Source organism: Dipteris shenzhenensis, chromosome 7 (assembly GCF_047967505.1).
Source record: "Dipteris shenzhenensis isolate YYH24624 ecotype China chromosome 7, Dip_SZ_1.0, whole genome shotgun sequence".
Lineage (NCBI taxonomy): Eukaryota > Viridiplantae > Streptophyta > Polypodiopsida > Gleicheniales > Dipteridaceae > Dipteris > Dipteris shenzhenensis.
Genome location: NC_141602.1, coordinates 4,784,315 through 4,810,600, shown reverse-complemented (window position 1 = coordinate 4,810,600; position 26,286 = coordinate 4,784,315). Strand labels below are relative to the sequence as shown.

The window sequence follows — 26,286 nt, the reverse complement described above, 5'->3', positions numbered from 1 at the left end:
TTATATCCGACTATTGTAAATTAGGATTGAGCTATTTATTGGAGACTAGTTGTGACTATTGTTGTACATTTCACAGTTTATTAATAAGAATGTGAGAAGTTAAGTTGATTCCCACTTTGACACTTTGTCAAAAGGTGCTGAATAGTAATGTATTACTCTCACAAATGATGTGTAAAGTACAATAGCGTATGGTTGCATTTGATTTACTTATACATTGAAAATTGATCCAGTAGTATAGTAGGATAGATTGTTGCTAGGTAAACACATAAACACACATCTTTGGGTGTGTACGTGCACACAAAGGGTCCTTGAAATTTCACTACATGGCAATCCATCCTAGATGGTCCTATCTAAACTGCCTAAAGTTTTGACCTACAAAATCCCAACTAGCTCCAACCAGTTTTCAAAACAACGTTTGACTTAATTTCCAAGTTTTTTGCCATTTCAACTCCAAATTCCACTAATCAATCCTCCGTTGGTAGTATCCATAGTTTAACTTTCTAACATTCAAGTTTCTCCAATGTGATCCAACTTGCTCTGACTTGCATTTTTACTTCTACTCTTAATTGGGGAAGTGTGTTTGTTTGAAAAAAGGTCATAACATCTCCGATTGCCTATATTTTCATATCCATGTCACAAACCCAAAAAATGCAAACATTATTGTGTACTAGATCTTATGACATATCTATATGGCATCATTGAGTCGCTAAAGAAGGCATCTTCATCAAAAAAAGGGGAAAGGCTAGAGCTAAGTTATCTTTTTTTTTTTGCCACATTGGATGAGGCCTATGATTATCACTAGACATAAGGCTTGCTCAAGTTTGAGAAATATTGAGACATTCAAATTCACTATAAAAGAGTTACAAGAGACCTATGAGAGTAGCTCCAACTCAGAGAGTGATTGTGACGTACCTTCATATTTTGGGATGCATCTGATGGGAGTGGAGAGTACATGGGAGAACCAAGATTTCTGAAAGGGCAATGGGGATTTCTTGGATGTACCCAAATTCACATTAGATGGACCTCATGGTTTAGTAAATGGTCAGGATTTCCATGATGATGCACAATTTTGGCATAGTATTACCGATGTGCTTCTTGATGTGTATAAGGGTACACCACACATATCTTCCTATATTGATGATGATCTCCTCTATGATCCAGAGGATGAGTACCTCACCTCGATCAAATCCTGCTAGTATCCTATATAATGATGGTTCAAAAGTCCTAAATGCTCCTAAGCTCATGTCAAATTTAGCCCTCCTTTTCATGCACACTCGTGTTCACACACACGTGTGTGCACGCACGCAAGCCCACACGCACGCACATGCACGCGTGCACAAACATGTGCACCCACTCTCACTGAATGTGTGTGTGCATGCATGTGCACATGGTTGAGTACACACATACACACAGAGTGTTTCATTTAAGAACACTTTTTATTTAAAAAATAGAATTTTAAAAAAGCGCTAAAAATTGAAAACAAAGAAGCCATGATTTTCAATTGGGTCAAGGAAAATGATTAACCAACCACATACTCTGATATAACCAAAGCATCATGCATATATGTAAATACTGTGTAATATAATAAAAATATTGAATTGTGTAAAATCCCTGTTATCATGTGGTAAAAGCAAGCAATTCCATTTTTCATCTTGCTATCATCCATTTACTACACTATAAATGAAGATGTCACGCAGTAAAATTTTTCTTGATTCACTACTTGCAATAGTATATCTTCAACTTTTTGTGAGTTTTTCAGGTGTTTTTTAGTGTTTGTTTGTACCAATTAGGGTTGTGTGTGTGGCTCACAATTGGTAGCCCAATCACCTCATCCTAGTTAACAAGGTTGTATGTTGTGTGTGTCAGTTGGGGCCAGGGGTGTGACTCACAACAATACAAAATAAAGGGAAAAGAATGAGAGTTTACCACATCCTTGATGGTAACCAGAATGCTTATTTAATGAAAACAACTACTTGGACCCCCTCCCCATCCGCCAGCCCCCCTATCCCTTTCTCGCTCGTTCGTTAGGCAAAATGACTACTAGTTGCTCTTCTATTAAAATTTTCTTTATATCCCTTCTTGCAGTTATAGATGTTTTCCTTGGCTTTGTGGCCTTTTTATTGCCAAAACGAAAAAGAATAAAAGTCCTCTTCAATAGAAACGTCTTCTTTGAAAGTACTATATTGCATAAATTATGAAAGCATAGTGTGACACCGCAAGGGGGGAAAGGCATGTGGGGAACCAAGGGAGCGTCCTAAATGAAGGAGAGAGCCATTCTTCAAACCATGGACACCGGTATGTTCAAAACTGCTTTGACTTGTTTGAATTTACAAAGGCTTATATAGCTAGCAAGAACCTGTGAATGTTATGATGTAGCCATAACTCTGCTCCATCTTTACCACATACATATCAGCAAGGCGGCTCTTCAAAACGTAGGTAGTCATACATAACCCCAGTAAAGCAACTAGTTGCCTTCCTTTGTGTTAAATATAATATGTTTTGGCCTTCATGTAGTAACTTTGGAGAGACATCAATACTAAATAAATGATACAAGCCATGGATGCCATGCCTTGCAATTGCGTTATCCTTACCAGTTTGCATAGTGTCAAAGTGAGGCCTGTAAACATCTGGATCATTAAATCGAACCTGCTCAAGCATCAACAAATAACATTTATAAATTAACTTCATTTATGAATTAACTTATTAGACCCAAGTGATGAAATGATAATATCTTTTTATGTCCGCCTCAAAATTCAAGGTCCTTATCTCCTCTCATTTCAGTTAAATCGAACCTTTCTCTTTGAGCATATATATTCAATATGCTTTTGCACTTTCATGACATCAAAAGGAAACGGAAGTCCTTCGAAGAAAACCAAAAAACACCTAAACATAAAATTTGTACTTTCTCTCTAGAAAAAAATAAATTGTCGACTTTCAAATTATACAGACACATCACTAGAAGGGTAACGAGTTGCACAATGAGACTCAATAAAATGACAAAAAACTCCATGATCTCCATTACAGAAGAAGAGATGTTGAAGTACATCATCCACCGCACTCTTTTGTAATCAAGTTGCATATGGGAGAATTCCGAACTTGCCACTTCCTCAACACTTATGGTGCAAGATGGTTGTTGTACTTTACTGGTCAGACCTTGATCACTAGGAGTCACTAAAGAGTCACATCAGGGTCACACCTTATTCACACCTAGGTCATCTTGTTCACACCTAGGTCACAACTGGGTCACACCGTTCACATCTTGGTCACCGAAGCAGCATGCCAAGGATGGTTAGACCTTGGTCACACCTTGTTCACACCTTGGTCACTAGAGCAACCTGTCAAGTCATGTTGTAGTTAGACTATGTACGAGACTGGAATGGTACATGACTTGGCCATGACTGGAGCAGTACATGATTGGAGGAGTAACGACTTCTACATGATTGGAGGCATACATGACTTGGACATGATTGGAGCAGTACATGACTAGGGGAGTACAGGACTAGGCATGCCAACTGACCTTGGTCAAAGCTGATCTGCCGTCGGTCATCCATCTTGGTCTAAGTGAAGTACTGACACACTGGACTGTAGTAGTTAAGGGGCATAGGTGGTGCACCAACCCTCGCCACCAACTAGTGTTAGGTGCACATGGAATAGACAGGAGGACACATGAAGTACTTTACTCACTGACTCGGAGAAGGTTGGGAAGTTGCAGAAGCCATCAAGGGACGAAGCAACGGGACGGCTAAGGAGACAAGAAGACAACCAATAGGAAGGAGGGAAGGGGATTTCCAACGAGGAGGAGCCGATGAGGGGAAGGTGAAGAGGGGCAAAAGGCGGAGGACAAGGGTATTGCAAGATAGGTGCATCATTCATTCCTTCTAATGAACTATGCTTTTTCCCATCTCTGCTCGCTCCTTCTAATGAACTATGAGAAGGTAACATGCCAACTCAAGGGAAAAAATGGGCTATCAACAGCGTTCTACAGCAATATGGGGGTGAAACAGGGATGCCCACTGTCACCTACATTGTTTGGCTTATGCATTGATAGACTAGAAGAATCGGTCGAGGAGACACTACAAGAAAAGAGCATAGACAGCCCTCAAATCTTGGGATATGCTGTATTACTGCTGTTGTATGCAGATGATGTTGTTTTCTTCTCACACACAGCAGAAAAGGTGGGATGGATGATGCATGTACTTCATAAATTTTGTGTGGAAAGTGGCTTTGCTGTTAATGTCAACAAAACAAAGATGATGATAGTCAAAACAGTACAGCCAGCAAACACACCAAATATTATGTACAATGGCCAGCAAATTGAAAGAGTGCAAACTTTCAAATACCTAGGGGTGGATATACCAGCAAATCACAGGTGGAGTGATTGTGTTCAAAGAAGGATTGATGCAGGGTGGGGTAAGTACTACTATCAGTTTGAGAATGATTGCAGGAATAGTGACACTATAAGATGGGGTATTGGACAAATCCTTTTTGATGCATATGTTGTACAGACAGTGTTATATGGGGTGGAAGTTTGGGGAGGAAGTATCTCAGCATCAAAATGGGATGATATTGAGAAGATGCAAAAATCATTCATCAGAAGGCACTTGGGAATCAAAATTACCACACCCTACTCAATCATGCTTCTAGAGACTGGCACCAAACCAATTGAAATAAGGGCATTGGAAAGAGTTTTCAAATACATCAAGAAGGTCAAGGCCATGGACATACACAGACTACCAAGAAAGGCATGGGAAGCAAGTAGAAGACTTCAAAAAACAAATAAGAGTAAGATACTATCCTCAGGATGGTGGCTAGATATTCATGGCTGGTTCCAAAGGTGGGAAGTTGCCTCATATTTAGATAGCCCCTCAGACAAAATGGATGAGGAGGCACTGCAAAAAGCGCTCCTTGAAGCATTGCATCACAAATGGCAATCAGCTAAGAAAAGACCTAAGTTTGAATACTATTGCCAACATATTAGTCCCAGCTATTGGAGCACATATGCTCAAGCAAAGGACAATGTTCAAAGATACATAAGCATGCCCATACCTATTAATGTCAGGCGTAACATTGCAAGTATGCGTACCCGTTCTCATATGCTAGAGGTGGAGAGAGGAGCCTGGGGAGATACTTCAAGAGATCGACGAATTTGCCAAATGTGTGATTTGCAGGACGTGGAGACAGAAGCACATGTTTTATTGACATGCCCACAGTATGCCCACATAAGGAAAGATTTTCAGAATGTCGTAGAAAGGCACTCAAATCTTGTGAGCCTACTCACGCATGTACATCCTCCTATCTTGGGCACATATATTGGTAGGATTCTTAAGCACAGAGAACAATGCACGATGTCGTAGGCTATAAAGCAGTGATACTCTGTTACTTTATCACCCCTTCCTCTTTGGAGGACAGAGACTTCCTTTTTTGTATCTTCTCTGATCTAATGAGGTCACATGGGTCGTTTTTCGGCCCCCAGAGGACGATAATACAACATTCTATTCTATTCTAATATCTCTTCCCGTTGTGTTCTTCACTGGTATAACGGACCTTGTGTCATGTGGCTGGAGTTTTGTTCTGTTCATGTTGAGGGTTGGCTCTTGTGATTTTGTTCCACTTTAGTCCTTCTCTTTGCTCACATCACTCTTGCACTTGTATCGCTTGCACATCGTTGACACCATCGACCAGCACACTCGCCCCATGCACCGACACTGTTGGTATGTCCTGCTTGCTCCTCACACTAGTCGCCCTAGGCCTCCGGTAATAGTTTCGAAAGTGGTAGGACCCCCCCCCTCCAACAATTTATGGCGATCACGGTGGGACATTGCTGGTGTTGAGTAACACAAGTGAAGTGGTGTTCTAGGGTCCTAGAGAAAGAGGTCTTATGCCAAGAAGTTCTGAAATGTTTGAAGGAGCTAGTGAGAGAACTAGGAGGTACTTGAGGAAACTGGAGAAAAGACTTCCGGTAGACCAAACCCAGTACAAGAAGCATTACGTGCGATGGAAGTTCGTGATGTCCTCAGGGCGAGCACAAAGTGATCCCATTGGAGCAGCAGCCAAAGCAAGTAACTTCATCGACACTCTCATTGACTTGGATCAACAGGATCCCTGGTGGTCAGATCTAGACTCTGGGGAAGAAGTAGTACAAAGCGAAGAGCGGGTGAAAGAGGAAGGTACGAAGGACGAAGGCTCCTTGGGGACTCATCAAGGTCAAGACAGCCCCTCTCATCAACAACCACTTCTGCGGGAGTGGTGACTCCCTATGCTCCTAACTCGACATCCGCTCGCCAAGCTGCTATCTCATCCGTTATGCATAGCTCCGGGTTCCTAGCAAATCTTACTTCCACATCTATCCCACTCGGGGGTACTTTTGCTTCGGCCATGCCGTTACCTGCCACATGAAGGTTTCATTTCCCTTTCCATGTACACCTATGCTGCCTTTTCCACCACCTCCTTCCTTCCCTACTGCCTACTCATCCAACATGACCTCAACTCCGTCCCTCTCTTTCCCAACTGCTCTCCCATCCTCTCTAACCCCCACAACTTCTTTGTTCTCACCCTTTCCCTCTGCAACACCGAGGCCCTCCGCGTATGCAATACCATCTGTGTACACTTCCTCTATGGCTACATCAGTAGTGACTTTCCCATTGTGGTCCTCTGTAGGAGGTGTTGTCTCATCCTGTGGAGCACCACACTCATTATGGCTACATCGGGAGGGCACCTGCTTCAGCCTCTGGGGAGGGGATGGTGGTTCGCATTCCAGCAGAAAGAGCTAGACTTCTCAAGTTACTCAACAAGGTCCATTCGTCAATTTTGAGCAGCTTAGTAGGCCGTTTACTTAGTATTAAGTGTGCGGTTAGTCTCTTATTAGGGCTTTATGAGGGGTGTTTAGGGTTACTTGGTTGGCAGTATGTGCAATCTTGGGTGACTGTCTTTTGGTGGCTTGCAAGGACGTTTTCAGCTATGCATGGGCTGGTAGAAGGTGTGGGAAGGGTGATTGGGTGCCCTACAAACTATCTATGGGGGGAGACAAGTGGCTGTGAGGAGGTCTTTTGTTGCACATGGGCTAGGAAGCCTTGTAAAGCCTCTTGGTTATTCCCGGCATCATTTGTCACAAGCTTTGTAATAGATTGATTATACATTGCAGTTCTATCTTCACCGACAGTTCAAATTGCACTTGATACAATCAGTGTATTGCAGTTGATTCAGACAGTGATTTCACAGGCACTTTGAGTACATTTTCTTGCACCGTGTCTACCACTAGCAACCTCAATTTGGAGGCATCTGCTAAGCTAGACAACTCCAATTACGACACATGGAAATACCGAATGGAGACCATTCTTATACATTAAGACAAATGGGAGTATGTCGAGATGGGTCTACACCTAGACTATTGGACGTTCAAGCCCAATAGCTCCACTTCCACTGTTGTCGTCATAGTACCAACAGCGGGATCTACAGCTGCACCACCAGTGTTCACACCTATAGTAGATCCTGCCATTTCCTGCCAAGCACATCAAGCAGAATGGGACAAGAAAGACAAATATGCATATCATCTAATCAAGCTGAATGTGCAAGATGTCATGCTAGGACAACTCAACATAGTGAAGACGTCAAAAGAAGCATAGGATATGTTCGCAGCTCTTTACGAGTCTAAGAACACTTCCAGGATTCTCACACTGAGAAACCAGATAAATCAGAGTTTCCACCGCAACAGCAATAAAACTGGTCATGCTTACATACTCAAGATCAAGGATTATAACAATAAACTTGCAATAGTAGGAGAGACCATGAATCCCACAGAAATGGTTCAAGTCATCCTGAATAGACTAGAAGAGGGATATGAGAATCTAGTCCAGAGTATTGTCATTCAAGGGCAAATTCCAACACATGAAGAGCTACAGTCAGTGGTACTTGGTGAAGAACTTACGACGCAAGTCATTCACACACACAAAGGCTATTCCAATGATCAAGCATTCACAGCTTCAGATAGAAGCAGCAACAACAAAGTCAGTATCAACATCATCCTCAACAACATCAGCATCAAAGTCCAAGAGGAAATCATTCCAACAGAGAAAGATTCCAAGGACGAGGGAATGCATCTACCAATGTGTCAAGCATTCAGTGCAATTACTGTCATAAGTTTGGACACTATAAAAGAGATTGCCGTAAGAAGCAGTACGACCAAGGTGGTCAATCCAGCAGCAATCGAGGGAATTTTTGAGAAAGAGAAAATCATTGCGGTGGACATTTAAGTCATAGTCATTATGCCAATGAATCTGAGAATATGTTTCTTGCAAGTGAGGATATGCAAAAGACTGAAACAATGTATCTTGACATTGATTGCAATTCAAAAGGAGAATGTAGTTATCAAGTCGGTCAAGCAGATCAAGATCCTTGGTACATCGATAGCAACAAATCATCTCATATGACAAAGCATTAGGAATGGTTCACAGAGATGACACATTAGAAGGACAAAAGAATGCTATCTACACAACAGATAAAACACTGAATCTAGTTGTCCCTATAAACAATTTCACTGGTACGAAAGGATTGGTGAAAGATGTACTCTATTGTTCATTGGTACAGAAGGATTGGTGAAAGATGTACTCTATGTTCAGCAACTCAGCAAGAACCTCTTGTCAGTTGGGCAAATGATGGAACACAACTATCGAATCATCTTCGATGAAGATGAATTCACTATCAAAGACAAATCCAGAGGATATCAGCTAGTAGGAAAAGCAGTCAAGGAGGGACGCTTGTTCAGAATGCTAGCTTTAGTACCAGATTTGCATGCCATGTCAGCCCAACTGCAACAGATGCTACTCTCCATAGTATGGCACAAGAGATATGGACATGTCAATTTCAAAAGCTTAATTCAGCTCAGAAATCAGAACATGGCAATTGGAATTTCAACGTCGGCCATTCCACCTTGATTGACGAATGGGTTCCCATTTAGCCAATCCTCGACCACTTCCACTGGTCGCAAAAACAGTTACCTTTTCCAAAGACAAGCTTAAGCAACTCAAGACAGATTCAAAGCATGAGTATGCCACCTCACTCTTTGCTCACATCCACGGTTCCAACCCCTCTCGGCTTTACTTGGAGACCTCACAGGGCACCTCACCGATGTTCGTTTGCTTGGACGAGGGTTCTCCCAGGTGATCTTTAATTCTCCAGAGTCAGTAGGTTCAATACTTAGGGCTAGTCCTTTGGAATTGAGCTCCAAGAGGATCTTTTTGACACCCTTCCCTTTGGGTTTCGATCCGGTAGAGAAAGATAGTAGGATTATCTCACTTTTCATCAGATTCCACGGCCTTCCTCAGGTTTACCATCGACTCTTACCGTCCATAGGAGCCACTTTTGGGTTGGTCACAGAGATCCCCCCCCTCCCTGGCATGCCCTCTTCAGCGGCAGAGGCTATCAGATCGGATGGGGTGCCACGAGTCAAGGTCATCGTCTCTAACCCTGATATTACATATGATCACATTATGCTTCAGCGACCAGAGGGTTCCTTTTTTCAACAGAGAGTCGAGGTTGTTGGGAGACACGATTAGTGTAGGATTTGCAGGACCCTTGGGCACTTCGTCAGAGATTGCCCAAGGAAGAAGAAAAGGCCCAAACGGTTGATTCCGGCTTCTCGTCCTACTTCTACACGCGCTACCAGAGCCCCCCCTTCTCGCCCAGGACCTTCGGGACTAGCCCCTAGACCTGGGCCCTCTTCTTCAACGCGCACAGAACGATCAGCATGTCCTGTTCGTGTCGTCCCCCGTTGGATGCCTGTGTGGGTTGCTGACACTCCACCACCTCTACAAGGCACCTTGGACTATTCTCAGTTATAGGCAAGAGATAATCCTGTAATTGTTTCAGGCATAGATGTGGTTGCCCTAGTCCCTCCACTTGCTCATTAGGAGGGCCAACCCATTTCTTCAGGGCCTATCACTGATGTTCCTGATCAGCCTCTCAATCTCCATGAGCAGCCCCCTCCCTCGGTTAGTCACACTTCACCTCTTGTTAGAGGTAAGGGGGTTATTTCGCCTACTCCTTGGAGTGCAGGGATTCTTCGCACTCCTATGCCAGTTCCCTCTTACAAGAACTCCTTTGCAGTATTGGCAGATTTGGCAGAGTTTGAGACAAAGGAGTTTGTACTGTCTACCTTGGGGGAGCCGGTTATTGGGATTCCGTTGGACAGGGCTTCCCCCTCTGCTGGAGTGGGGTTTCTTTCACTAGTTGATTTCCCTTTCGCTTGACAGGAGAACTCTTTCATAGGAGAGGACTTTCTCCACCAAGTTGGGTAGGGCATTTCACCCGGCCTCCTCCTCCCGTCGATGAGGATCGTTAGTTGGAACGCTCAGGGCCTCGGTATACTTCATTGGCGCTGAGATTGTGCCAAGTCAGGTAAGCTTCTTTCTGGCCATACTTTCTGGTCACCTGCCTTGGGCACCAGGGGAGGCATTTGCATTTGTATTTCTTCATCGATGCTCCCCTTGGTCATTGGACACAGAGTCATAGTCCCCTCTAGAGCACAGTGGGTTATTTTGCTGATTGGTCGCCGTAAGGTTGGCTTTCTTAACCTTTATGCACCCAACTTGAGAGGGGATCATGTCCTCCTTTGGAAGGAGTTGCTCTCTTGGTCCAATATTGCACACTCTTGGATTATTGGGGGCGATTTCAACATGGTTGAGATGCCTTCAGACAAAAGAGGGGGTAGGGAAGGTGGCATTTACTCCCTTGAGATAGCAGCATGGGATGCCTTACTTTTTCAGTTCAGTGACAGAGATGTTTGGTATGATGATGCTTTTCACACTCAGCCACAGTCTCTTCTGTTTTCTTTGTCGAACAGGAGAGTACGGATGCCTATCCATGCACGGATTGATAGATTTTATGTGGATGATTGGGCACTAGACAGAGGTCAGCGGACAGTATGCATCAGCGCCGGGGTGTCCACTTTAGATTATTTTCCGATTGTTTTGGTGGTTTCAGAGCCTCAAGCGAGAGGCCGCTCTACCAGTATCATGATTCCAGATGTCTTCTATGCAAAGAAGGGCCTCACAGAGACAGTGCTACGGATTTGGGTTTCTCACCTGCGGTGTGGGCACTCGTCCCCATCAGATGTGGCTGCAGCCCTCACTGACATTAGCAGCTTTTATCATTCTATTGCTGGTATTAGGAGAGATGAGATTCACAGGTGAGAGATTGCCATTCGCTAGCAGCTGGCAGCTCTTCAGAGAGAAGAGCAGAAACAGCCTACAGATGCTTGGATTCAGGAGCGCCTTGCTACAGAAAGGGCTCATCAACAGACACTTTTAGATCAGAGAGCAGAGTATGCCTTTCACGCCAGAGAGTCTTTCTCGACGCAGATCGGAGGTAGAGTCAACAAGCATTTCTTCTCTATTCTTGGTCCTAAACATAGTAGAGAGAGTGTTTCGCAGCTTGTTGACTCAGACGGGGTACTTCAAACACATCCAGATGCCATCATGCAGATTGCTTCACATTACTATGCCTCCCTTTTGACTGCAGATCTTGATTCATAGGCCAGAGATGATGTTAGACAGGTTGTTTGGCAGCATATTCCTATGTTGGTGGATCGAGGTATGAGAGCCTCACTTGATGCACGCTTCACCAACATATAGTTAAGGACTGCTCTTACTGCCCTTCATAAGGGTAGTTGTCTAGGGTCAGATGGACTTATACCCTCTTTTTTTTTTATTTTTTGGGATCAGATTGGGGATTACATCATCTCAGCCCTGCAGGGCGTTTGGGACTCAGGTGAGATGCCGGACTCACTCTCGGAGGGTCTCATTCATCTTATCCCAAAAAGAGGTTGCAGAACTTTAGTGTCTCAGTGGAGACCGATCACCTTACTAGGCACTTTGTATAAGATCTTGGTGAAAGCCATCAGCCTGCGATTGCAACCCATCCTGCTAGATCTTATACATGACACGTAGACAGGCTTTGGTAGAAGCATTTTTTATAACATATTCTCATTTTGGGAGGCTTCTAAGTGGGCTATGCATGAGGGCCATAGACTGGCAATTCTACTCCTGGACTTCGAAAAAGCATATGACAGGGTAGATTGGGGTTTTCTAGAGGGAACCCTTGTTCGCTTTGGATTTTCAGATTTGTGGATTAGAGGGGTTTCTGCTCTTTACAGGTTTGTCCATAGCCAGGTACTCATTGGTGGAGTCAGGGGAGACAGGTTTCAGATTTCGAGATCAGTCTGCCAGGGATGCCCTCTAGCCCCCTTTCTATTTTTATTTGTGGCTGAAGCTATGAGCCTCTATATTAGAGCTCAAGCTGATATTTTTGGGCTGAGACTTCCCTTGAGACAAGAAGAGGAGTTGCTGGACAGTGAGCTGGCAGATGACACTGCTATTTTTTAAAATGCCACTCCACAAACAATCACCTCTTTCAGGACAGCCTTGGATTTGTTTTGCATTGCAGCAAGGGCTCACATTAATTGGAACAAATCCAACGGTTTCTGGATGAGTGATGAGGACACTCCAGATTGGCTTTACTTGGATTCAGAGGGGGGTCTCTTTCAGGCATCTTGGATGCCAGGTTGGGGTGGGCATTTCTCCACCACAACAGTTCGCTCTCGTGTTGGAGAGCATCAGGAGGGAACTCCTATTTTGGAGTTCAGCCAGACTTGAGACCTTGCATCCAGAGTGGTGGTTGTAAACCAGGTGTTGTTGGCTATGGCCTGGTTTGTTTGCTCTTGTTGGTGCCAATCTACAAGTAATATCATGCAGCTCAAGAGACCTATAAGGAATTTTTTGTGGAGTGGATTAGACGGCACTTCAGATGTGATAGCCAGGGTGGCTTGGGAGACTCTTATTCTACCCACTGAGGAAGGGGGTCTCAATATTATTTATCTAGACTTGCAGTGTAGAGCCTTGCTCTGCAAGATGGTGGTAAGAGGTTTGATGCCTGGTCAGGAGCCATGGAAGGATTTTTTCTTATGCAGTATACAGACATGCACACCTTCTCAGGGAGGAGATTGGATGGACAGCCCTAGATGGATCTTTACGTCAGCCCATCTCATATCTTCTACCTCCCTTCTCATGGCTGCCATTCCGAAAGCTTGGGACAGCTTCAGAAGTACTCTTCGGAGAGTTCCACCCTCCTCTCATGAAGAAATTGACAGGCAGCCTGTCATGTGGAATGATTGCATACTAGATGAGCATGGCACATCACTGGGCATGTCACACTACATGCAGTGGTCTAGATGGGAGTTGGGCCCTGCATCCACGGTGGGTGCTTGGAAAGCTTTCAGGATGCTTCCAGAGGATCAGAGAGTTCGTTCAGTTAGTCACCTTAGAGGAAGTGCAGCCAGGATGCTGCAGATAGATGCAGCCATACCAATGGAGTGGATGGATACAAACCATTTGCCTATCTCAGAGTCCACCTGGTTGGGGGCTTCTACGAGGACAGGTATCCCTCTACAGGTTATAGCCTTGCCGGATGCACATGAGGATACCCTTGTCTTTCAGGTTCATGCAAGAGGCAGACTCCACAAATCTTCAGAGGACTTCTCTTGGAGGCTCCTTTTCAGCCTGTCAAGATTGTAGGATACATGGGATGGGTAGAGACTACAGTGGTATCTTGATCCAAACCCTGTTCTCCTGGCTCTTGGATCTTGGAGGCTTTGGTTGTATGGAGGTTCCCCTATTAGATCCTTGCAATGGGATCCAGGGGATGGGAGTGGATAGATGAAGGGCACCGAGAGAAGAGCATCTCCTTCTTTCTTTACATAGTCAGAAATGCTAGGAGATTCCAGCTCAGTTGTAGAGGTTGGAGGCCCTCTAGAGCTCCTCATTGGGATGCTTTTCATATTTTTGCAAAGATGCAAAAAAACACTTTGAAAATCCCTCAGGAATAGGAAAATCACGTTATCCACCTGGCTTACTATTCATGGACGGATTGTAGTGAACTTGTGGAGATCCAAGTTCGGGGCTAACCCTACATGTCCTCGATGCCACCCAACGGTTGAGTCAGTGCGGCACTGCCTTTGGGAGTGCACTTAGGCGAGGACGATTTGGAAGGGTGTTGCTAGCATACTTTGCATTTTTCATAGAGTACCCTTCTTCCTGACCTGGGGATCAGTTGCTTGGTTGTCACTTACTCGTCCACAGGCTTTCTTCAAGGGACATGACACGGACACAGCTTTCTTTGTTCGACGACACCTTGTGGAGTCATGCTCCCTCCGGGATGTTCCGCTTACTCCATTCAGAGCTCCCCACGCTTCTATAGACACATCTTGGGAGATTAGATGATCTGATTGTGATAGGAAGCAATGATAGCTTCATAAAAAAGCTAAAACAAGACTTATCTAAAGGGTTCGACATGAATGCTATGCACTATTATCTTGGTATTGAAAACTGAAGAGATTCAGACAGCACCTTTATGAGTAAGCTAAAATATATTGATAGTCTCTTAAAGAAGTTCCATATGGCACATTGCAAGATTGCAGCCATTCCCATGGAACAGAGTTTGAAACTTACAAAAGATTCAGAAAAGCCTATAGTCAATGACAGGTACTATCGGTAGCTCATTGGATCTCTTATGTATCTAACTATCACATGGCCAGATATTTGTTATGCACTAAGATCACTAACATAGTTTATGGCAAATCCAAAACAGTCTCACTGGAATGCAACCAAAAGAGTCTTGAGATACATAAGAGGTACTAGATAGTTTGGAATAGAATATAGAGGAAGTCATCCAAGATTGCATGGATACTGTGACCGTGACTATGCAGGAGGTCATGAGACCAGGAGATCGACACAGGGATATGCATTTTTCCTTGGTCAAGGTGCTATATCATGGTTGTCAAATAAACAACTAACTGTTTCTTTGTCTTCAACAAAAGCAGAATATATGGCACTATAGGTGCATGTGAGCCTATATGGCTCAGAATACTATTGTCACATACAAATTACTTTGATGAATCAAAGCCAACAACAATATGCTGTGATAATCAATTGGCTCAAGCATTGGCCAAGAATCCACTATATCCAAAGCACATTGATGTCAGAGAGCACTTCAGTAGAGAAAGAGTGTTACTTGGTGACATCACATTGTAGCATTGTGATAGCAAAGAAAATGTTGCAGACATCTTTACCAAATCACTTGGGAAAGAGCTTTTCGAGAAACACCGACAAGCTCTTGGTTTGATAGCAAGGACATTCCCATTAAAGGGGTGTGATAGAATGTAATGCTCAGTCCTTCTTCAATTCCCCTAAAATCATCATCTTGAGGGAAGGCCTACTTCATGATGTTGATCTTGAGGGAAGGTGTTGAGGAACCATCTCAACATCATATGTTCGATATGTGCATAGCACTAACCCAATAGAGTGTATAAAGGAAAGGGTTAGAAATCCTAACCCCAACCGCAACCCTAAAGGGGTTTGTATATATTCTACATTTTCAACTAAATCTATTGTACAGTTAATCATTTGTGGTGTGCTCTTTAGCTGTGCCCTCTCTCCTCATCTCCTCTCCGCTCTCCATATTCTGTCATGGGACTTCAAGAAGAAAAGGTTCAAGTGGCCAAAGACTTTCTTGAGGATATGAATTAGATGCTTAATTTAGCTAAAGATAGCATCAGAAGAGCTCAGGATAGAGTAAGAAGTTATGCAAACCCCCACCGTAGAAGGTTGGAGCTTGAAGTAAATGAGAAAGTCTATCTTAGGGCACCTGAATCTTCAGAATCTCTAAAGACGGGTAAATGTCTGAAGTTGTCTCCTACGTATTGTGGACCATTCACAATACTTAAGAGAATTGGAGAACTTGTGTCGTAGGTCCTCATCCATGGAGATCGTTAGCTGATCACGAAGCACTAACCTGCATCGTAGAGCTGAAAGTCGTGCATGAGTGTCATGGAACCGTATGATCAAGGGTTGCTCTTGGTCGGGGTCTCTCCCCACCCGCCATGCCCTCTCTATCCTATGCTCAGCCACACCTAGAGTAGCGGCCACGAAAGCAGTCGCATCTGCCATCGGTGTAGCCAAGAAACCAAGAGAGCCCGAGAAGAGTCATGCTTCTCAAGAATGGGCAAAGAACAAAAGCGCCCAAAAGACTAGCAATCCTCTTCCAAATAAACCTCATCTATCAGTTATCCCATAGACAAGGCTGAATAGACTCCTCAATAGAAAGGCAATGAGGGCAAGTGGGGGGCTATACACCACCTCAACATAGATGATATCCTCCACTTAATTGGTGGATACGGAGGCTATTTTGAGTCTTGAGATTGAGGAGGCTACTCCACCCTCCAAGTAGCGCCCTGACCTCTCTCTGAAGGACATTGTTGGAGAGATAGTTGTCATCATATATCTAAAGGCATATGGTGGAGAAGGAGAGAGAGAGAGAGGGTAGGCTAGGGAGAGAGAGAATGATACTCAAACAGAGACATAATGAAACGGAAATGAAATAGCAAGCTGCAAGAGCAATGAACAAAATGAAAGTACTCACATGTAGACCAAATAATTTGTACCTTGATACTTGATTGATTTGACACTAGACAAGTATAACTCTTATATAGAGCACACACACACACATATGAACACCAATGCATATGGCATAACTCCCAATGTGACACGTGGCATCCATAGGACACACTAGAACTCACTAGAACACACCAAACTGACTCAACTTGGCTTCATGTTCTAACACCCCCCCCATGAAGGCAAGGTGAGAGACTACTGGAATGGAACCAAGGACTGAACATGACAATGACGGTATCTACTACTCTATGCAATGTCTGCACTAGACATGGCTCCCATGCCAACTCAGAGGCTGAAGTTTGAGCATGGTTCAGAGGTCAAAATGAGCACTCACATGGCTTTACGTCCCAAACATGACTCAGAGGCTCATGTCTCAACATGGATGCATGACCAGCTCAGAGGTCTAGAAAACCAATGCACCAACATCCTGGAACTCACATGCCAGGCCTGCCTGATATATAGACCTATCAAAGCCAACACATGGCTCCCACAGTACATCCCACTCTTAGCTCCAGGGACTAATTAGGGACATGGAGCCACACACCATAAATATAAAAGCAATACATCATTTTAGGACAACTATCCAAGGTAGAGGACCTTTATTGATTCCTCAAACATTCATTTTAGAGGCACTACTCAAGGTAGAGAACCTTTATTGACCCCAATCATAGAAAATAAAAAATATATTTCATTCATTTTATGCATAGCAAGGACATAAAACCCGTAAATGACCCCAAGTAGCTGCTGCACATAAGAGTGCACATCCCGATTCGAAGAAGTATGTCGGTGAAGAATCAGGTGAGGATGTCCCTAAAGATATGTCGATGTCGGCGGCCATGGGAGCAGCTACCAAGGGTGATTACATCATGAATCTCAAAATGACGGGTGGACAGTCACCAAAAATGTTGCCAAATTTAGGGCTTTTCAAAATTTGTTGCAGGGAAATGTCCTAGAAACACTCAGCTTGCAGTCGAGGCAGGATTTGAGGGTCTCATTCTAGATATGGGTAGCGTCTACTCACAAGGCTAGATTAGAGTCAACACTTCTAAACAATCAGCCAACAGCAAAGGCCCTAATTTTTAGTTGACTTGGCCAAGCATTACACTTGAAAAAACTGACAAAATTCTTGCAGAAAACAGAGCAAGATTGGAGGCTTCAATTCTCACTCCTCAGAACTCCAAACAAGGGGCTTTTTGTGGCAAATGAAAGCCCTTATATAATCGTATAAGCACAGCAGAGCATAGATGAAATGGCGTTTGGTCGCCATAGCCAAGCTCATGAAGGGCGACTTTTTTTGCATCAATTTCTCCTCAACCTGTGGACCATTTAAGCTCAAACTTGGATTGCAGGTAGCTTGAGGTGTCATCCCTAAGATGAATTAGAGAATGGTTGCTCCAGCAGAGAGATACAACAAGCGGCGTGCCAACGACAATTTCGTGCAATGCGAGCGTTATAGGTGAAATTTTGGAGCATAGGCCGGTCTAGATATGTGCCTTGGAATATAAAACCTCCAGCTAGAGGGCTCAGGCAATGGTGAAGCATAAGAGACGAATTTAACCCTCCATCATTCGAGCAGAAAGGGGGCAAATGGAGAAGAATGTGGAGGGTGTATAGGAAGGTGATGATGACATGGCAAAGCAGAGGAGGCTCAAGGAGGACGAGATTGGGTGGAAGGGGCCTCAATCATGGTGAGAGGATGGCTTCCATTTGCGGGCTTCCCTCATCCTCTAGATTGAGCATGGAGAAGGGAAATGTAGGACAGGACACTTTGATACCACAAGAGGACCTAGAGAAGCAAGTTGCAAAAGTATCCAGGATTCCCCATCAGCCCCTTATGGACAACTGACTCTTTGTATTGTTTTTAAACCATTTAATAGATGGTACTTTCCTATGGATAAAAGATAAGGCAGCCACTCTAAATTCACCCTTTATGTGAGAAAGGACAGCCATAAAGCCTCCCTATAATGAAGTGCAGTGGCAAAATGGATGCCACCCTTGTGCCCCTATACCTTGTCTTAAAGGGCATTTAAAAGCTGCCTTATATTTCCATAGTCTTCTACTCATTGCTATGTGTAGAGAAAGGCTGGTGGTTTTCTTTAATGCCATTTCTAAAGTTTATCATTTTTGCAGGACATTTTTAGATCATATAAAAAGAGCCAAGAAACGCTTGCTTGGACCTGTTGGTATATCTTTGCTTCCTTTCGTACTCACATATTTGCAGTTTGATCCACTCATACTATCTTGATTGCCCTTGTCCTTAGGCATTTGCATTTGTTGTGGACATCTGAGCGATGTTTTTTATCCTTCTATATATATTGAAGGAGGGATTCAAGTATTGAAGGATCAATATAAGGGAAAACCGATTTGACATTTTGTTGTGTTCAGTGTTCAAACCCCCACCATAATATCTTGCTAGTCCCGGTGCTTAAGCATTTGACTTGTAGAATTATCTACATTATTGAAAAAAGGATTCAAGCAAATGAAGCAGCAAGACCAGCGATCTTGTACAAATGATCTCTGCAGTGATTGGCATCTAGTTACTACATTGAGACAATATTGAGAAACTTTCTCCTTTGACTGTCTATACTTCCAGTGGCAAGTGCTTGTGGACCCAAATACATTACAAGAAAGGTATCTTTCTTGCCATGTTCTAATTGAAGCCAGGCTACTACCCGTTTTGCATATTCAATGTGTTTTGCTGGCAAACTGTAATGTAAGCCCATATTTTGGGAAGCTTTTGAGTGGGCTAGCAGAGCAGGTAGAGACTTACTCTTGAATTTTGAGAAAGCTTCTGACATGGTAGATTGGGGCTTTCTAGAGGGCACCTTTCTTTGATTTAGATTCATAGATGCTTGGATTAGAGGGGTTTTCTCCTTCTACAGATCAGTCCACAACCAAGTGCTTATTGGTGGAATCCAGGGAGAGATGTTTCAGATTTCTAGATCAGTTTGCCAAGGATGCCCTCTAGCTCCTTTTCCCTTTTTGTTTGTGGCCGAAACTATAAGTATCTAGATTAGATCTCAAGCCGATATTTGTGGCTGAGACTTCCCCTCAGACGAGAAGAAGAGCTTCTAGACAGTGAGTTGGCAGATGATACTGCTGCTTTTTTGGATGCCACACCACATACGCTCACTTCTTTCAGGACCACCTTGGATGTATTTTGTACCATTGCTGCGGGGGCACATATCCATTGGCATAAATCTAGTGGCTTTTGGATCAGTGACGAGGACACCCCTGAGGAGGAGACATTGGATTCACTTGGATTAAGAGGGGTATTCCAGCTAGGTGTTTGGGATGCCAACTCGATATGGGTATCTCTCCATCAAAACAATTTGCTTCTGTGTTGGAGAGCATAAGAAGAAAGCTCCTTTTTTGGAGTTCCGCCCAACTAGACCTTGCCTCTAGAGTTAACCAGGTCTTGTTGGCCACGGCTTGGTTTGTATGCTCGTGCTGTTGCCTTTCTAGTGATTGTATCACTCAGCTCAAAAGACCTGTAAGGAACTTTTATGGAGTGGACTTGATGGCACAATAGATGTTATAGCCAGGGTGGCTTGAGAGACCTTGATTCTCCCCACACGGGAAGGGGGTCTCAACATCATAGATCCAGATTTTTAGTGCAAGGACTTGCTTTGCAACAAGATGGTGGTGAGGGGACTTATGCTTGGGCAAGAGCCTTGGAAAGACTTCTTTATTCGCAGCATGCAGTCTTGTACACCTACTTCGGGACGAAACTGGATGCAAAGTACTAGATGTATTTTTACTTCAGCCCACCTCAAGTCTCCTTCCTCCCCTCTTATGTCTACTATCCTTAAGGCTTGGGCTAGCTTCAGAAATACCTACCCTTCACACAGTTCCCCTTCCTCTCATGAAGAGATCGACAAGCAGCCTGTCATGTAGAATGATAGCATACTTGATGAACATGGCAAACCACTTGGTACCTCTCACTACATGCCACTAGTGGTATAAGTGGGAGAGGGGGCTTGCCTCTACTGTGGGATCCTAGAAAGCTTTCAAAAAGCTTCCACAAGACCATAAGGCTCAATTAGTGACCAATCTCAGAGGGATTGCAGGTAGAATTTAGCAGATTGAGATAGGTCAGACATACGATAGTGGAGGCCGATCACTCTGCTTGATACTGGATACAAGATCATTGCCAAGGTCTTGAGTCTGCGGTTACAGCCCCATCTTACCGACATCATCCACGACACACAAACTGGGTTTGTCCAGGAGCACAACATCCTTGACAACATCTTCACATCCTGGGAGGCAGTGGATTGGTCCAGGGAGGAGTCATAGCCATTGGCCGTCCTTCTCTTAGACTTTGAGAAGGCCTACGACAGGGTGGAGTGGTCCTTCTGGGAGGGCACTATGAGGAGATTGGGTTTCTCAAACAGATGGGTGAAAGGAGTTTTAGCGCTATATGCAGGGAGCTCTAGTCAGATGCTTATTGGAGGACACACGGGCGAGGCCTTTCCGCTCTCTCGCTCGGTCTGCTAGGGCTGCCCACTCGCTCCCCTCCTCTTCTTGTTTGTGGCAGAGGCTTTGGGCTACTACTTGAGATCACAGGTGGCGGGTCTCACAAGGTTGAGGCTTCCAATCAGACCTTCCAATCAGACAGGAGGAGGAGCTGCTTGACTCGAAGTTTGCAGATGACACAGCCTTGTATGTTGAGGGCACCACTGCGAGTCTAGAGAGAGTCAAGGGCGCCCTAGCTATTTACTATGAGGCCTCGAGGGCACGGATCAACTGGATGCAATCTATAGGTTTCTTCATAGGCTTTGAGGAGACATAGGAGATCCGTGAGTGGGGGAGTGACTTTGGCTTCAAATGGATACCGCGGGGCCAGACAGCGAGATACCTCGGATGCCAGGTGGGTATTGACATTACAATAGAGCAGCGGATTGCCCCGGTCCTTGAGAGTGTTCGGCGCAAGCTTCTCTATTGGAGCTCGGCCAAACTCTCCCTAGTAGGTCGCACCTTAGTGGCAAACCAGGTCCTTCTTGCCACGGCCTAGTATATCGCCTCCTGCTGGTGCTTTCACAGAGGATGCATTGGGCAGCTCCGATGGTTGGTACGGAACTTTCTTTGGGCAGGTTCAGATGGCACAAGGAACACTAGGACCCGAGTAGCTTGGCAGACGGTGATCATGCCACAAGCACTGGGAGGCTTGGGTGTCATTGGTCCAGAGATGCAGAGCAGAACCCTTCTGGGCAAGTTGGTGGTTCGTGGCCTTACCTCACGTGCAAAGCCTTGGAAGCTCCTCTTACAGCGAGGGCTTCTAAGGAACACCCCACGCACTGGGGGACAATGGTAGACTTCACATAGATCGATCTTCTCAGAGGCCCCCCTTATAGGGAAGGGCTCCCCCCTGATGAGGAGCCTTCACAGGGTCTAGCAGAGACTGGCAATGGGTCTTATCTGTGCTCCGTCCAGATGCAAAGAGGAATTTGAGCGCCCTCCCTTATGTGGCACCCAGAGATCAGAGATCAGGAGGGACGTATGCTCGGACAACGACTCACATTGGTCGGGCACAGTGGGACAGTGGTCCAAGAGGGTCTTTTGGCCGTTGGAGCAGAGGCAAAGGCGAGGCTTGACGCCCTAGCGCATCTGCGAGGGGCAGGGCAACTGATGGGCGAGATTGACTTAGCCATTCCTGAGTTGGGAAGGACTTCACGTTTGGAGAAACAATAGATGGTTGGGGCAGTTTTCCCATACTGGTGTTCCCTTGAGGATGTTGATGCAGCGAGGCAGCACGCACCCCGTCTTCTTCCGTGTAGGACTTGGAGGCCTACTTCAACCACTCATTGAGAGAGACCCTGGATGGGAGTCTTGATGGGATTCACTGGCACATGATCAGAGTGGTGGGACGTTTGGGGAAGGAGTGGCAGATTGACCCTCCCAGTATTTCAGAGGAGGACGCCTCTAGATGGCGCCTTTGGCTGTGGGAGGGTACACCCCTGAGGGAGGTCCAGCGGGATCCACGAGAGTGGTTTTGGCCCTCCAGGGGAGGTCCTAGCTGAGCCGGTGGATGAGGTGCCCTTCTTTTCCTACACCACACGGATTGGCAAGAGGCTTCAGATGGACTCGTCAAGGTGGACCCCTCTCGAGGGAGAGGCATTGGGTGACTCGGAGAGTGCCCCGGGATGTTCGCTCCAGGTTTTGGATGCGGTTGTGGTCTAGTTTGCGGCCGAGGAAGATTTCATACTTCTTCTGGCTGGCCGCCCACAGAGGCTTGCCCATCGGACCATGGTTGGAGCAGATGCGAGTGGAGGGGCAGTGCCATTGTTGCTCCGATGGTGTCCCGCACTGCCTGTGGAGCTATCGTAGCGCAACGAGGATCTGGATGGGAGCCCTCAAAATCATGACGCGTATGCAGAGTCTTCATAGAGACTACACCTAGGGGATGGTGGCTTGGTTGAAAGAGGGAGGACACGCGTTTCAAATTGATGAGATCTCCCCAGTCTACCGAATACAGGTCAGAGCATCCAAAGGATTGCACTCCACGAGGCAGTCCCTCCTGACAGCCTAGCTGCTCCTCCTAGGGAGGACAGTGTTTGGGAGGTGGTAGCCAGCATCACGGCTTGGAACATTTGGGTGGCTTGCTACAATCTTGTGATGGGTGAGCACCCGGTTCCACCCTCAGCTACCCTAGTTGCCATCTGGCAGGATATCATTTACACTCTACGGTCCACCTGGGAGCGTGGGACTCTAGGCTCCAGGGTGACTATTGAGAGGCGTGCTCGTTTCTGCAAGGCTTGGCCTGTAGGAGTTTTCTACATCTTCACCCCGCGAGGGATTCGCTAGCTGTATAGTCCTCCCACTTGGCTGTTAGCCCTAGTTCTAGAGATCCCCTAGGCAGTGAGCTGGGTTTCTCTAGAACAGGCCGGTTTCTTTCTTTCAGCCTCTTTCGGTTTTTTCCATACTCAGCACCTTCGGGGCTGCTATCTTGTATGAAATCATTCAAGCATTAATAGAAGGTTCCTTTCTTTGAAAAAAAGAAAAAAAGGAAAAAAAAGAATTTAGCAGATTGATGCAACCATTCCAGTGGATTGGATGGACATAGATGATATGCCTATTTCATGTTCCACTTGATGGGGCTTTCACAAGAGTGGGCATTCCTCAACAGGTTACTGCTTTTCTTGGTGCAAATGAGGATGCCATGGTTTTTTATGTCCTTTGTGGGAGGTAGGTGGTCTAGATCCACATGATGTATAATTAGAGGTGCATTTCAGCCTGTCAGGATTGTTGGTCTTGTGGATCATGGTTTAGTGGTACACAGACCCTCACTTGCGCCTCATTACCCTGGGTGCATGGAGATTGTGGCTTTATGGGGGTGTTCCCATAAGGTTTTTGCAGTGGGACCCTAGTGAGTGGGAGTTGATTGACGAAGGGCACAAAGAGAAGCCTCCTCTTCTTTCATTACATTGTTAGCAATGTCAGGAGATTTCAGCTGAGTTGCAAAGGTTGGAGGCCATCCAAAGCTCTCCAATGGAAGGGGTTTGCGATTTCTCTGACATACAGAAGAACTTTTGGAAGAGACTCTGGAAGTCTCTCAGGAATAGGAAAATAACTTGTCTTTTGGCTTCTATTCATGGTAGGATTGTAGTGAACCTAAGGAAATCCAGGTTTCGAGCTGACCCTAGTTGTCCACGTTGCCTTTCTACTGTGGAGTTAGTTCAGCATTGCTTATGGAATTGCAGACAAGCAAGGATTATTTGGAGAGGGATAGCTAGGATCCTTAGTACTTTTGTCCATTTCCCCTTCTTCACGACTTGGGGCTCAGTTGCTTGGCTCTCTCTTTCGGGGCCTCACGTCTTTTATGAGAGACATGACTCCTCTTGGGATTTATCGATTCGACACCACTTACTTAAGAGTTATGCTCTCTCGATGATGATATTCCCTCACCATTTAGACACCAATGCCTTTGCAAACTCTTTGTGGGAGATACTGTTAAGTATTGAGCGTGGTATATCTGGAGCGCCAGATGTACAGAGGCATTGGATGGGTCCCAGGTTCACCCTTCTCACACTTTGGCCAGCATATGGAATGACACTATACATACTCTGATGGCCATTTGCAGGGGTCCTCTCATGCAACTTTTGCTAAGAGGGCTGCATTCTTTAGAGAGGAGAGTCGTTCCCACTTCTTCTCTAAGCCTACTACAGCGTTGAGATGGCACTTTCAGCCTCAACATTGGTTGTTTTCCGCTTGTTTTTTCTCGTGCATTGCTTGATGTATTTCCACTTTGAGCTTTCTCTCGTGGGTTTTGTTCATACTTAATGGAAGTCTATTTTTTGCCAAGAAAAAACAAACCCCTTAACTACAACCTCTTGAAAAGCCTGTGTCATCTACAAACTCTGATCGGGTGAGTCTTCACTTGAGGGAGACAAACTGGACGTACTATAGCCTCTAGAAAATGGAAGGTGCCATGGATTTTACGGATTCGAGCAACATAGCTTCCTTGCTCTTACTCTTCTTAAATTTGCTATCCATTAATTTGTATCCCCAGTTTTCTAAAATCATTTCTTCTCTGGCCATTAAACAGGAATATAACATCTTTGAAAAATGAAAAAGTTGGCAGCACAACTATAGTACCAGGGAGTATATGCTAACTACATAGAGAGGTATTATATACATCCCTACCATCACCTGATGGATCTGGGCATCTTCATGGCAATGTTATATGCTGTATTCTTCTGGTTTAAATTTAATAGGAAAAACACAATATTGCAAACGATGGGTGAATTTGCAGGGAGATCCACAGTTGAGTACCACCTGGATGGCAGCGTTACTGGCAGCTGCCAACGCCAGCTGAAGCTTGTAGAGACCAGTATGGATGACTTTATCCAACTGGAACTTTACTTGCCAAGTTGTAGGTTGCAATGTCCCATCCTCTTTGATTCTGAAAGAGTTCAATTAATTCTTTCCATTAATACAAAAATTTCTGTATAAACTATAAGATTTTTATGAGAAAAGTTCGATTAATATTTGGATTTTTTAGAAATAATGTTGACTAGGCCTTATTCATAAGTTAGTTGTTAAAGAATGGTAAGCTATATGACTTTGTAGCATAGGCCAAAAAAATGAAATAGGATGACAGTCATGCATGGTATATCTCAAGGAAACAGAGCTATATCCAGAAAATTCCAATGGGTGGAGTACAATGCCACCTCAATACTATGGCACAATAAAACTCTCTCTAGAAATTACCATCATGCATGGCCAGAACTGTCAAGAATTTACAATTGGGACACTACCAAAAATTATATTCAAAATGAGATATCTCAAACTATAGCAAACCCCCCTCTCCTCTCTCAGCCAGCCCCTTCTCCCTCTCCCTCACCGTCGCTGCCCCCCCTCTCTCCCTCCCCTCGCGAGCCCCCTCTCCCTCTCTCCCTCTCTCCTCCTCTCCCTCTCTCGGGTCCCGGTCATTGGGATTCCTTTTGATAGGGCCTCCCCCTCAGTAGGTGTGGGGATCCTTTCACCTCTTGAGTTTCCTGCCCTCAGCAGGAGTGTTTCGGCCCAGGGGAAGCTGGTTTCCTCTACTAGGTCGGGTAAGCCTTTCCACCCAGCATCCTCCTGTCGATGAGGATAGTCAACTGGAACATACAGAGCCGAGGCAGAGTTCCAGTCGTAGGTAGCTGATCCGGAATCAGCTTCATCCATGTGTCACTGGAGGTGCTATTGATATCCTTTTTATCCAAGAACACAAGTTGGATGCCAGTGATTGCTCAAAGTTGGGCAAACTTCTTTCAGGACATACTTTCTGGTCGCCTGCTATAGGCAC

The 26,286-nt window shown here is 45.0% G+C and overlaps 1 protein-coding gene across 3 annotated transcripts in view; it reads right to left on the bottom strand.

Moving 5' to 3' along the window:
• Window positions 1-2,189: 2,189 nt before the first annotated feature.
• Window positions 2,190-26,286, bottom strand: part of LOC147899845 (uncharacterized) — a 360,557-nt gene continuing 336,460 nt past the window's right edge. Inside the window, exons 14-15 of one of the 3 annotated variants that reach the window (XM_087377034.1) lie at window positions 25,275-25,401; window positions 2,190-2,646 (exon numbers count right to left, since the gene is read on the bottom strand). In XM_087377034.1, the coding sequence (XP_087233160.1) occupies window positions 2,410-2,646; window positions 25,275-25,401 (364 nt within the window). In that variant the 3' untranslated portion in view covers window positions 2,190-2,409. The remainder of the gene's footprint in view (window positions 2,647-25,274; window positions 25,402-26,286) is intronic. The other 2 variants (XM_087377033.1, XM_087377035.1) reach the window with 2 other exon arrangements.